A 14,211-nucleotide genomic window follows, 5' to 3' on the forward strand; every position below is an offset into this window, starting at 1 on the left:
AGAGAGAGGGGGGAAGCAGGCTCCTCACTGAGGAGAGAGCATGATCTCAGGACCCCGAGATCATGACCTGAACCAAAGGCAAAGGCTTAACCCACTGAGGCACCCAGGTGCCTGTAGGTGTAACATTTCTATATGTCATTGGAATTGAAATATCCTGATAAGTTAAGATGTATATGGTAAGCACATAGAGCAACCACTGTGAACATAACAAAAACACATAGTACAAAAAATCATTAAAGGAATTAAAATTTTGCAAAAGAAAATATTCACTAAATATGAAAGAAATCAGCACAGAGGAATAGAAGGGGAACAAGACTTGAGACATATAAGAAACAAGTAAAATAGCGATGATAAATCCAACTTTGTCATAATATTAAATGTAAATGGATTAAGGAATCCAATCAAAAGGCAGAGATTGACAGACTAGATAAAAATATAAGCTCTAAATACAGATCTTCCTTAACTTTGGACAGGGTTATGTCCTGATAAACCCTGGTAAGTTAAAAATATGAACCATAAGTTGAAATACATTTAGGGACATCTGGCTGGCTCAGTTGGTGGAGTGTGCAACTCTTGATCTCAGGGTTGCAAATTCGAGCCCTCCATTGTGTGTAGAGATTACTAAAAAACAAAAACAAAAACAAAAAAACCTTAAAAAAATACATTTAACAGGGGCGCCTGGGTGGCTCAGTGGGTTGGGCCACTGCCTTCGGCTCAGGTCATGATCTCAGGGTCCTGGGATCGAGCCCCGCATCGGGCTCTCTGCTTGGTGGGGAGCCTGCTTCCCTTCCTCTCTCTCTGCCTGCCTCTCTGCCTACTTGTGATCTCTCTCTGTCAAAAAAAAAAAAAAATAGGGCGCCTGGGTGGCTCAGTGGGTTAAGACCTCTGCCTTCGGCTCAGGTCATGATCTCAGGGTCCTGGGATCGAGTCGCACATCGGGCTCTCTGCTCAGCAGGGAGCCTGCTTCCTCCTCTCTCTCTCTGCCTGCCTCTCTGCCTACTTGTGATCTCTCTCTGTCAAATAAATAAAATAAAAAATCTTAAAAAAAATACATTTAACACACCAAACTTATATACCATCATAGCTCTGCCATGCGTCCTTTAAATGTGCTCAGAACACTTACATTGGCCTATAGTTGGGCAAAACCACTTAACACAAGGCCTGTTTTAACCAACTGAGCCACCCAGGCGTCCCCTAAGGCCTGTTTTATAATAAAGTGTTGAATAGGTCATGTAGTTTATTGGCTATACTGTAATGAAAGTGAAAAGTAGAATGGTTGTATCAGTTGTTTACCCCCATGATCACATGGCTGACAGGATGCTGTGACTTGCTGCCACCCAGCATCGCAAGACAGTATTGTTTCACACAGGAAAAAAATAATCATTTGAAGTATGGTTTCTACTGAATGCATATTGCTTTCGCAGCATTGTAATGTTCAAAAATTTTTAGTTGAACCATTGTAAAGTTGGGGACTGTCTGTATATAGGGACTACAGGAAAGACACTTCATATTCAGAGATGCAAATAACTTGAAAATAAAATAATGGGAAAAGATATGTCATGCAAGCAGCAATGATAAGAAAGCTGGAGTGGTTTTGCAAGTATTGGACACAAGAGACTTGAAACGTAGCGATGATGAGGTTCGTTTTATGATGATAGAAAAACTGATCGAACTGCAGGGACCAGTAGACATTTCAACTGTCATAGCTGGAGACTTGAATATCCCACTTCCAGTAATGGAGAGAACAATTGTATGTGATCCACCGAGAATAGAAGACTTGGAAACACTGTGAACCCCGTGGACCTAAAGACTATGTATAGAACACTCTACACAGAAACAGCAGAAGACATATTCCTCTCAGGTGCACATGGAACATACTTTCAGATGGAAACTTAGCTTTGAAAAGTAAAAAGGATTGCAATAATACAAGGTATGTTTCCTGATCACAGTGGAATGAGAATTGAAGTAAAAAATGGAAAGCAATTTGGGAAACTCACATATATGTAGGAATTGACCAACACAGTCCTGAATAACCAAAGGGTCAAAGATAAAGTCACAAAGAAAGTCAGAAAATACTTTGAGATGAATGGAAATGAAAACACACTACACCAAAAGTGGTGGGACACAGCCAATCAGTACTTAGAGGGAAATCTGTAGCTGTCCGCCATCACCACCAGCCATTTTCTGAACCATTTTCCCCTTGCAAAACTGAAACTCTCTACCCCTCACCCCTCTAACCCCAGCCCTTGGGAGCCATCATTCTCCCTTCTGCACCTGTGAGTATGACTAATCCAAGAATGTCATGTAAGTGAAGTTGCAGTACTTTTCTTTGTGTGACTGGCTTATTTTACTGAGTAGGCTGCCCTTGAGGTTCACCCATGTTGAAGCTGGGGTCAGAGTCTCCTTGTTTTTGAAGGCTGAGTATATTCTGTGATAGGCAAAACACACCGCGTTTTGCTTCTGCACTCATGTCAGTGGACACGGGTGGTTTCTGCATTTGGGCCATGGTGAATAGCTTCTGGGAACATGGCGTGCACTTCTTTCTTCAAGACCCTGCTGCCCAGTCCTTTTACATACCCAGAATTGGAACTGCAGGATCATGTGGTAATTCTATCACTTTTTTGGTGTTATGAAAGGATATGATGAAGGATGGGAATCAACAGCCAGATGGAATTGATGCATGGGGTGAGATAGTGGAGAAGGGTTTGGAACTTCGTGTCCCCTCCATGCGCGTGACACAGGTTCACCCACCTAGAAGCTCCAATTTTTAATTTTTTGAGGACTCTCTTTTCCACAGCAGCTGTACCACTTTAGCTGACCACCAACAGGGCAGGATAGTTCTGATATCTCTACATCCTTGCCAATACTGTTAGTTTCAGGTTTTTTTGTTTTGTTTTTTAAATATAGTAGCCATCACAATGGACATGAGCTGGTAGCTTGTTGTAGCTTTGATTTGCATTATCCTGATGGGTGCCGGTAAACATCCTACATGTGCTTCCTGGCCATTTGACTGTACGCTTTGGAGAAATGTCTAAGTTCTCACACATTTTTAAACTGGGTTTTTTGGGACGCCTGGGTGGCGCAGTTGGTTGGACGACTGCCTTCGGCTCAGGGCGTGATCCTGGAGTCCCGGGATCGAGTCCCACATCAGGCTCCCAGCTCCATGGGGAGTCTGCTTCGCTCTCTGACCTTCTCCTCGCTCATGCTCTCTCTCACTGTCTCTCTCAAATAAATAAATAAAATCTTTTAAAAAAAATAAATAAACTGGGTTTTTTTTTTTTTTTCATGGCTGAGATTTAGGAGATCTCTACGTTGTGGCTATTAAGCACTAATCAGATGCGGGAGTTGCAATCACTCCCTGTTGTGGGGTGCCTTTTAACTGTGTGATCATGTCTTCCAAGGCACAAGACTTTTAACTTTCATGAAGTCCAATTTGTGAGAATGACTGGTGTTTTAATTCCACTGAAATTCTCAACCTCTAGTTTTCAAGCTGGAGGGTATTTGGGAAAATTAACTGGTTTTCATCCCCGACAGGGCGAAAGAACCAGCGGTGACCACTCCTCTGAATTATTGGAAACATTATAGTAAGGCAGTTATAGACTTGGGTTAGTGGCCTCGGATCCCGTCTGTGAGGTCTGCCTCATATGGGATTACAGGTCCTAGAAGCCTTAAAAATGTTTTATCTGCCTGCTAGGGTGAATCCATGGCCAAAAAACTTGAGGACAAAAGTTGCCTTCTCTAAGCGCTGCCCTTCTGTGCTAAGTTCTACATGACATTGACTGCTTCTTGATGTATGGAATGTTCATCTGTAGTTATTGCTCAGCTTAGAATGAAGGCCATCTAGAGTCTCAAAGCTTCTAGCTGGTTTAGAACGTGGAACAGCGTAGCAGGAAGCACCCGAGTTGGAGGTGTGCAGGTCTGTGTTCAAATCCCACTGAGGCACTTGTGTCTAATATTAGAGATACGCTGCTCAGCCTGTGGTTAAGTTCCCTAAGTGGGGTGCACCTGCTTCATCAGGCGGCTGCGAAGACCGAAAGAACACATGGAAAACACACACAGAGCTGTGCTTCCCCGGTGGGCACTAGCAACACAGCGCCCGTTAGAAGCGGACTCTGCCATCTTTTGAGCAGGAAATACAAAGAAAACAAGTAGCACTGGTTACAACACATTTATTCACGTACCCTGTTGTGTGATCGGGAGGTGCTTCTCACTCCCAGTAATTGAATTAGGTTGTAACAGTTAAAATTCCAGAAGCCAAACTAGTAATTTATTGGTGCTCATGAGCATAAGTAAACAGACATGGTACCACATAAAGGAATTTTAAACACTTCTAAACTTTTGGTATAGCTTTGAATATGGACCGGTATACTTTGGCAGTGGACCTGATAGATTTCCAATATGCTTCGAAATCCCACAGTTCTTTCAGACACAACAGGAGAAATTTGGATTTAACTTTGGAATCTTGAGGATCAGAGATTCTCAGGAAGCTGGAAAAGGCCAACATTACTTAAGCCTCTACTTACCGTGAATACAATTTAGTGCTATTAGAAAGAAAACGGTGGGCAGCAGTCAACCGATTGCTGGTTTCATTTTTTTAGATTGCTTTAGTATTTTTTGAAAAGAATTGACCTCAGATGGTGGGCTATAGAAACTTGTTATTTCCGAGGAGTTTTAACTTCGTAACCTTCCTGGACTACTAGTTATGGAGTCTCATGTCTCAAGAAATTGGTGGCATTGTCAGATCAGACTTTATGCGTTACGTATTAGAAATAGCCGGTTCCAAGAGAGGCTGCATCATACGGGCTGATTGCTTTTCAGAATGCCTCTATTCCTGACTTGAGATCGTACTTCCATGATATTTTGAGAGGGCTGGATAAGTGCTAACAAATGGGTACTCACAGCTAGGGCGGGAGGTAAGAATGTGCTGATCACCAAGGATGAGATTTTATGTTACATTAAATTAAAATTCTCACAGTCGGGAACAGACAAGACCAGGAGTTCCTAGATCCTAGAAAATATTATGGCTAAGGAAATAGAGAACTCAGGGAAGGGATCCACCTCCAAGAAACTTTCAGTAAAACAGAATTAAGTGCCCTGTCTCAGTGAACAGTTCACTACTGATCAGGAAGTGGGACATCACACATCGTTTCTTTGGAGATTAAAGTGCAGGCTACGAAATGGCATAGAAAACAATGCATAAAATAGTGCAATTTCAAGGTGCCGTGGTGTCTGCTTCTTAAACACAGCCTCTGTTCCTATGTCCATCTTTTCTTAAAAAACAAAACAAAAAAAAATCCAGCTATCATGACACCTTTAGCTTATTTATTTAGGCATGACTCATACTGTTTTACCCACCTTCTGGGCTACATAGAATATTGCAACATTTTAACAAGTAGAGTAATAGTGCATACACCTTTAAACTACTAAATAGAGATTAAGGCAAGCCCCTGTAAAGTTCAGTACTCCAGAAAACACGTTTTACCAAAAGTTTAAAAAAAAACAAACCCCAAAACAAAAAAACCCAAACCAACCCAAAAAGCTGCTTCTAAGACCAGTGGCTTTAGACCAGATGGCACCCCAACGGTTTTTTAATACAGTGTGATTCGTTACGGGGACTGCGTTTGCGTCTGCCCCATTATTTCCAGGCTCTGAAGAGCCAGAAAGGAGCTGAAAAAGCAGGAGGCTGAGTAACCTCAGGTCTTGAAAGACTTTGTGTTTGGGATTAGGGGAAAACCGAGCCGAGTCCGTGCGGGAGAGACGCAGAGGGCTCTGGATGGGTGAGGTGGGGGCAAGTCCCCATGGAACTGACTGACGCCTGTTCCCAAGGGTCTGTGTTGTGGGCACTGCGCCATCATCGACTGACAAGCGCGAGTGACCCGCTAACACAGAGAAGTCTCCTCTGAAACAGCCAAGGACGAGGACCCAAATAACTCATGGCATCTCGCTCCAGCACAACATGACACTCACAGATGCCGCGAAGCCACAGGTGTCTGACCCCGGGCAAGATGGTTCCCATCCGGGAGGCTCATCTGCGGTGTTGCTGGGACCTGTCGGTTTTAGCTGATGAAAATCCTTTGTGATCTGTCGAACCCTCAATGCCACTGAGCTATCCAAAAGCAAGCGCCTGACTTTTTTTTAAGCAAGATGTCTTCTGTAAGATCGAAGACTTAAACAGATAACTGAACCGTAGTGCTTTCTTCTCCTACTCTTATGAACATTCGTGCATTCACAGGTACAACTCACGCGCCTTAGGACAGTTACAAGTGAATCTTGTAGAAATTTGGACTTTGAGACAGAAAATACCTTCCGATAGTGTGGATGCTTCCTACGAAAGCCAAATACTCATGCTAACTAACAGAAGGCTCTACATACATTTAGGGTATGTAGGTGCAGTTTAAAAAGAAACCTAGGAAACTTGAAATAATTCAAGAACAACTGCTAATCATCTGAGGTTGTACCCCTTTAATGTGTAAGGATCCTACTTTATAAACCTGTAAACATGTTACCTGGTTACTCAAGAGTCTTCCTTTTACTGGGAAGGCAGACTATTCATGGCCATGAGTATCCCAGCAGGCCTGCTTCAGAGTTAGAACAATATGGCTAAATCCTAGGATTACAAAAATGACACCTGCCGAGAAAACGAGTTCCAGACGGGGACTTTTATGGATGACCTTGGCTGACAAATGTTTTTTGGAAATTGTTTATTTTAAAATTACCTTCCCAACAAACCATGAAAACACTTGGATGTTAGATGTTTTTTTTTTTTTCTTCATTGAAAACATACTACATTGTAAATGGAGTTTCCAAGTCAGACAGAAAATTGATCAAAATCTAAGGACAGTATTATGGAAGGACAATATTAAAAATGGGTAAGAAAAAGCTTCGTTTGGTGAGATTAAAGGATGCATAACCGTGTCATGGTGGACAGGCAGAAAGGGTGGTAACCTTGTGCTTTTATTCAACTAAGGTACTTACCAAACCTTAGGTTTTTTGCAGGTGTCCAACTTCCACTGGACAGGGGTAATTTTCTATAATACACCTAAACCTATTTTAAATAACTGAAGCCCACGGCAACAGCTGTTACGAGTTGATAAAAGAACTTATCAGTCAAATAATAACTACATAATTTAGTACATAAAATAAAACGAGGACAGTAATAGCTGAAGGTCTCAAAAATATACAACTGGGGAAAGTAACCACTGTACACAATTTGGAGGTTGTTAAAGTGACCGCTTAGAAGGGTGAACAGTGCAAGACATGCTTTTCCAGTTATACGCTCAGAACAGGAGTGCAAACAAAATTAAAGCTTCTGTTTAAAGTTGTAGGAAAAGGAAAGCTTGAAATTAGTATTTAAAAGCTTCCCTCAGGTCATCCCCCAGAAATGAAATGATCAAAATGCTTTTTCATAGTTGGATTTTCTTCAGTGAGTTTTCTTTCAGTGGTAAAACTGCATCCTACAAGTTGGGTCCCCTGCTCACACCCATGGTGATCATGTGCTGATCCATGAACACACACGGTGGTGAAGAAGGGACATGACCAGTCCCCAGAGGTCCGACAATGACAGAGCCTGGAGTTTGGGGTTCTTGCCTTGGCTACTGTACCTGAACCCTACAGAGAACAGAGAAAGCGATGGGCTTTAATGTTCCCTTGTTCTCCTAAAACTGGAGGACAAATGGACTAATTCCTCCCTGGAGGCAAGCTGCTGTGGCAGTGGAAGGTGTTAGGCGCTCAAATAAGCTAACGCTGCTCTAGAAGGTGGAGAAGTAGAGAAGTTCAAGGTGCCAGTGCCAAGAGCTTTTTCTGTGAGCTGACTAGGCGATGCGGGCATGCATCCATGCAAATGCAGGGCGTGGCCCCATAAGAGAACTGAAAACGTGTAGAACAACTGGATAAGTCCCTTGCCAGTAGTTTATAAAAATATATGGTCAATCCTGTAGAGGCCCCTCTTACAGTCAACACTATGGAAGTCTGTTTTAGTTACCCATTACTTCGATACCAAAAAGCATTTACTACTTTTCAGACATTCCAGACAAAGGTCACTTATAACAAAAAGTCAACTTTTTTTTTTTTTTTTTAGAACAAGATACTGTCCATTTAAAAAGTAGGTCTTTTCTTTCAAGTGAAACAGGACACTTTCTGTATTCAACTTAACTTCTAGTCTGTCCAGACTGGTTTGTTTCAGATCCTTCTGTAATGTGCATATATGCAGAAACAAATAAACTTACTTTTAAACGTTATCTGCACAGAAAAAAGTTAACTCCTCAAAACATGATAGGACAGGTCTGGTTAGTACAAATCTATTGCAAAGTAAAAAGACTCTGTGCATCAGTTCAACCAGGAGAAGCGGGAGAAGACTGTCCCAACCGTGAGAGTTCAAGTTGAAGTTGTGTTCTGTCTGAAAGCCCAGAAGCCTCTGGGGCATCCTGATGGGCATCACTGCTTCGGCTGCTCAACCGCGTCTTCCTTTGGAGCTTGAAAGCCCCCCACCCCCAACTTTACTTTCTATTCCGAAGACGCTTCGATTTCCTAAGGGAGTCTATGGCTTCTGGTGCCTTCTTCCGTTTCCGAGGGGACTCCTCGTTCTGCCCGGCCCCTGAGGAGTTCCCCACCGCGCTCTCCATGACCTCCCGCAGTTTGCGCTCCAGCTCCGCCAAGCGTGCGTTCTGTTCGCCTATGATCTGGGTCTGCTCTAGCAGCTTCTGGTCCTGGTCCTGAAGCTGCTTCTGCTGCTCCTGCACTTTGGTGCGAAGCTCAGAAATTTCACGCCTGAGAACAGTCACGCCGGCACCATTTGTTTTAACCTGCTGCTGGAGTTTGGTAACCTCTTGTCTTGAAGGGTTTTGCTTGGAGAAGAGCTGCATGGTTGTGAGGGCTGCAGAAGGTCCTGGAACTGCAGAGAAATGGTTTTAAATGGTCAATTAATCACTTAAAATGTCTCCCACTACTGGTAATACTTCATTAAACTTCTTTTGAAATGGAACAGCCTTATAATATCACTTCTGGTCATTTCCTCTTGGCAATCTACACCCGTCTTAACAGTAAATGAGTTTGAATTCTGATGGTTGGGTTCACGTGGCAAAGTATGGATTGCCGGGAAATGGACAAGGACTACAAAGGTAACATCGACATAAAAATCACTATCATAAATAACCTCCCTTTAAAAAAATGTTATCTCTTAAAGGTTTTCTGAAAGGACTGGATGGATCCATTCCTACCCTAAACCCGCCAAGACATATATATAAATAGTATCTTCCTAGACAGATGCATTGTTCCTTCTCTCTCTGCTTACCTTTATCTAATTTCCACAAATACAGCAAGGCTTAGATCAATTCCTACCTCTTGTGAACTCTCAGTCAAAAATGGTTCTAGCTTCTTAAGATCCTGTCTCTGCTACTCATTTGGCATTTCAATGGACCCTTCTTTAAAATGTTTCTCTTACCAGTGATAATTTAATTTCGAGTCTGGATATGTCTTACCTTTTGATATAGTAAGATCCTTGAGAGCAGACACCAAGTATTACACTTCCTTTTAGTCTCCACAGGACACAGTACAGTGCTGTGCTGTACTCAATAAATAACTGATTAACACTGAGATGCCACAGGCATTATGATTCAATTACAGCCAGCCGCTCAGTCACCCCACTGAGCACTCCAGGGAGATAACTCATCTGAACAGAACGTGACGTCTTACTAAAAAAAGATTTTCCTGATTGAAACGATTTGAGAGAGTTGAAGATATTTTGAACAATTTTGTCTTTCAGTAGATAAGGGATATACTTCTGCAAAAGAGCTGCTAAAGAAGTAGCGGCAGGGCTCAAAGCAGCCTTACGTGGCCTGTCTTTTCAAGCAGTGGCCACTCTAGGGGTTGAAATAATTAAGTGAAGAATTTTGGGGGTTTTATCTGGTATATTTCATTCTGTTTTAGCACCATGGATGTTAACTAGTCAGAAACATCAAAACAAAACAAAAAAATCCCCCCCAAACATATATATAGCTTTTTATCCAAAATTCTAAGTTATTGTATGTCAATAGTCACGGATATGTACAAAGATGCAGCCACTAGACTGTTCTTCAAAGTGTGTTTAAATACTGCAAAACGACAGACAAACGTGCTCAACAGCGATGGATCGGTTACACGAGTGACGTCATTAAAAATCACGTTGCAGACACTATTCACAGACATAGGAAAGGTCACAATATATGACTAAGTGTGGGTGCGGGGAAGCAAGTTAGGAACTGTTGTAGGAATGTTCCTTTACACTGAACATATCCACACGAGCTACCTGGAGGAGAGCCCATGAGCCTTCCGGACACGTCTGATCCTGGTAACTTCCTCTTCAGAATGGGCACGATCTTCTCATCAAAGTACTCCATCGCCATGGAGGAGATGTCCCTTAGCTCTTGAAGTACTTCATGAGCTCGCTGAGGGGCTCTGGTGGAATTGACGTATCTCAACACTCGATAAATCTCATCAATCACCTACAATAAGGAGGTCTCATTAGCACTTTCAATTTTGTCTTTAAAAGAAAATGGCTCAACAGGGAGAGAGGGGACGATGCCGTCTGTACCGCATGGCTGTGGGCTTGTCATAAGCCTTCATGTGTTTCATAGGCACATTTATTAAGATTTTCTGCATCAGGTGCTGAGGCTAAGGAATCAGGATGAATAAAATACAGCTCTTGCTCCAAAGGAAACCAGAGGGCAACAGACATGGAAATAAGTGGTAGGAAGAGGGACATACAAGCCGCTAGAGAAACCGGAGGACTGAACTATGACGCTGAATCCTGTCTGCGGAGAGGGCTAGAGGAATTGACCCAAATCCACTTCACTCCAGCCGGAGGGTTTCTTGAAGCCCCAGGAACCCAAACAGACTTCTTGCTCTGGGACCAGGCACTCTGTCCTCGGAGATTTCATTTCTCTTCAGACCTGCTATGGACTAGGATGAGGTCTCCTCGGATTCCCCTCTCCCACTATCAGCAAAGGGTAGTGAGAGGCCCCTTTTCACTTTAAGGGTAACTGCAATGGGAAACACAGGTGTAACATACGTGGGGAGAGAAAGCTCTGACCACCCTGGTTCCTAGTCCTCTTGCTGGAATGGTAGCTGAACCTGCCTCAGCTCTAATCCCTACAACTGATACACTGTGCTCCTGTAAACTGACTTGTACCTTATCTTTACCGTTTTTGGTCTTTGAGGTAATAGTGTGAAAGCAAGGTCTCTCTCCATTTGCTCAAGTCTTCCATTAGGAAAGATAACATGTTACAGAGAGATTACGTTAGTCAAGTGGAATAATCCATGTTTTCAATAAAATTAAAACCATTCTCTTAATTCTGTCCCAAAGTTATGCACCAAGGACAAGATGAAGGAGATGACCTGCACAGCTTCTACCATTCAGAGGGACTGGTGGCCACAATGTCACATGTTAGGAAAACATGGTATTGACCCAATTTTCAAAATTATTTCACCCTGCAAGGGTTTTAATTACTTTCTGAAAATTACTTTAGCAGCAAGAATGTAAGGGCATGATGAGTCTGGAGGTCTACTAAAGAGATCACGGGCCTTAGGCTGGTCACTTAAAGTATTTCTAACAGTTCGTGATTTTTCTACTTCTCAGTAGATCATTCCTTCAATCTTTTTAATAATGTCTATACCCAACATGGGCCTCAAACCCAGGGATTGCACACTCCACTGACTGAGCCAGCCGGGAGCCCCTGGTCACTCAAAGTTTTTACAGCTTTCAAATATGCTGCATGCTGAACCCCTCCTGAACCTGAGATGATAATATTTTTCAAAGTACGGTACCGACCAAATATGATGCTTCTCTAATGCTCTAAGCTCATGTTAAAACTGGCACCACTGGGGTGCCTGGGTGGCTCAGTGGGTTAAGCCTCTGCCTTAAGCTTAGGCTCAGATCATGGTCTCTGGATCCTGGGATCGAGCCTCGCATTGGACTCTCTGCTCAGTGGGGAGCCTGCTTCCCCCTCTTTCTCTGCCTGCCTCTCTGCCTACTTGTGATCTCTGTCAAAGATAAATAAAATCTTAAAAAAAAAGCCAACAAAAAACCAGCACTATAATAAATGACATACCATAAACACGACTGAAGTATGTGGACTATTAAGAGAATTTCTATCTTATGTAATCTAATGTTGAGCAAAGTTCCTACTAGAAAACAGAACTTTGATGTCCTCACTTTTTCTCACATTCCATCTTTTTGTTCTACTTGAAATTTTCTTAACTTTCCCCTCTACCCCTTTTATTTAATTAAATGATTTTTCTATATTTAAAAAATTTAAATGCACTTAAAAAAATTTCTGATTATTTCTATATGGCACGTGTTTAACTCTATCTCTAATGATTCTCTGTGCTCTGCTCATATTTAAGAACCCAGCACACCTGGGGTGCCTGGGTGCCTCAGTCGTTAAGCATCTGCCTTTGGCTCAGGTCACGATCCCAGAGTCCTGGGATCAAGCCCCGTATCAGGTTTCCTGCTCAGCCTGCTCGGAAGGTTGATTCTCCCTCTTCCACTCCCCCGCTTGTGTTCCCTCTCTTGCTGTGTGTGTGCGTGCGTGTGTGTGTGTGTGTGTGTGTGTGTGTGTCTCTGTCAAATCAATCAATCATTTAAAAAAACCCCAAACAACACACAGACAGATCACCAGAACCCCTGTGCTTAACCCAGAGGGCAGGTGGGGTGGGGGGTAGAGGAGAAGGGAGAGGTGGAGACGAGGGGAGGGGAGGGGAGGGGCAGTGTGCCAAGAAAGCAGGGAGGGGAAGGGGGGAGCAGGGGGGCTGATGACAAGGAGGGTGGGGTGGGGACACTGGGAAGGGGGGTGGCTACAAAAGTCAACGCAAGAACAGATTGATTTTTCTTCTTTCATTTTAAAGGTTCAGGGACTGTATATATTTTCAGCACAGTAAAAAGAAGCAATGTGCCCAAACAGTACTGATTCTAAGAATGTCTTCATATTAAAATCAATTTTAAAAGAGATAAAAAACACAACATTCTGGAAACATTCAATAAACTCAAAGAGTATTTCTCAAAATAAGGGACCCATGTTCTTCAAAAGCAAAGGAAGCCCAGGAACTATTCCACATTAAGGAGGTTATAGAGTCCAGCGTGACCCAGACTGGGTTCTGGACTGAGAAAAAAGTCTCTAGGACGAGTATCACTATCAGCGGTGAAATGTGATGTGGGCTGTCAGTAACAGAGGCCGTAGTAGCAAACTTGCATTTCCTGATTTGGTAACTGTGCTGCAGCTCAGTTCGAGAATGCCCTTATCTCGGAAACATCAGGATATTTAAGAATAAAGGGTCAGGGACGCCTGGGTGGCTCAGTTGGTTGGACGACTGCCTTCGGCTCAGGGCGTGATCCTGGAGTCCCGGGATCGAGTCCCGCATCGGGCTCCCAGCTCCATGGGGAGTCTGCTTCGCTCTCTGACCTTCTCCTCGCTCGTGCTCTCTCTCACTGTCTCTCTCTCTCTCAAATAAATAAATAAAATCTTTAAAAAAAAAAAAAAAGAATAAAGGGTCATGGTATCTCCACTATTTTGAAATGGTTCAGAAGAAATAAAACAGAGAATAAAAGCAAACGGGACAGAAGGTAATAATGCAGGATCTGGATAACAGACGTATGGGAGATCCTTGTACTATTCTTGCAATTTCTGTGCAAATGTGAAATTGCATCAAGACATGTAGTTACCAGAAAAAAAGAAGAGACTGCAAAATGCCACAACGCTGTCCTCCCGCCGCCTCCTGGCCCAAACATGAAAAACCAACTAACAAAACCCAATTCTCGGATTTTTAGTTTGTTCAGGGAAATCCTGCCTTGTGACCCTGCATAATCATTCACACTGAACATCCTGACTTTTGGGAACCACTGGGTTTCAGTGAGCACAGAAGCGTTAGCAGAGCCACTGGTAAGGCCTTAATTAACAGGATCTTACCCATGTTTTTCTTTACTATTCTATTTCCCAGAACGGTCAGTTGGCCTCTGTTCACTTGTGTGCTTCAGTACGTGTGAACTGCCAACAAGGACGCTGAATTTTTTGTACAGTGTGACTTCTGTCAGAAGAGTTGAAAAATACCAATACAGTGGTCAGGGTCAGCAGCTGGGGCCCTACTGACCTGCAGATGTTTCTGTTCCAATGTTTTACTGGAACACACGTACATGCCTCTATTTCCTGCATGCTGTCCACGGCTGTTTCATGGAGCTGAGAG

The 14,211-nt window shown here is 43.0% G+C and overlaps 1 protein-coding gene across 1 annotated transcript in view; it reads right to left on the reverse strand.

The window, feature by feature from the left end:
* Positions 1-4,152: 4,152 nt before the first annotated feature.
* The window catches only part of FBXO28 (F-box protein 28), a 29,363-nt gene continuing 19,304 nt past the window's right edge, over positions 4,153-14,211 (reverse strand). The window contains exons 4-5 of the mRNA XM_044267434.1: positions 10,283-10,478; positions 4,153-8,890 (exon numbers count right to left, since the gene is read on the reverse strand). Coding sequence (XP_044123369.1) covers positions 8,496-8,890; positions 10,283-10,478 — 591 coding nt within the window. The 3' untranslated portion in view covers positions 4,153-8,495. The remainder of the gene's footprint in view (positions 8,891-10,282; positions 10,479-14,211) is intronic.

Source organism: Neovison vison, chromosome 10 (genome assembly GCF_020171115.1).
Source record: "Neovison vison isolate M4711 chromosome 10, ASM_NN_V1, whole genome shotgun sequence".
Classification (NCBI taxonomy): Eukaryota; Metazoa; Chordata; class Mammalia; order Carnivora; family Mustelidae; genus Neogale; species Neogale vison.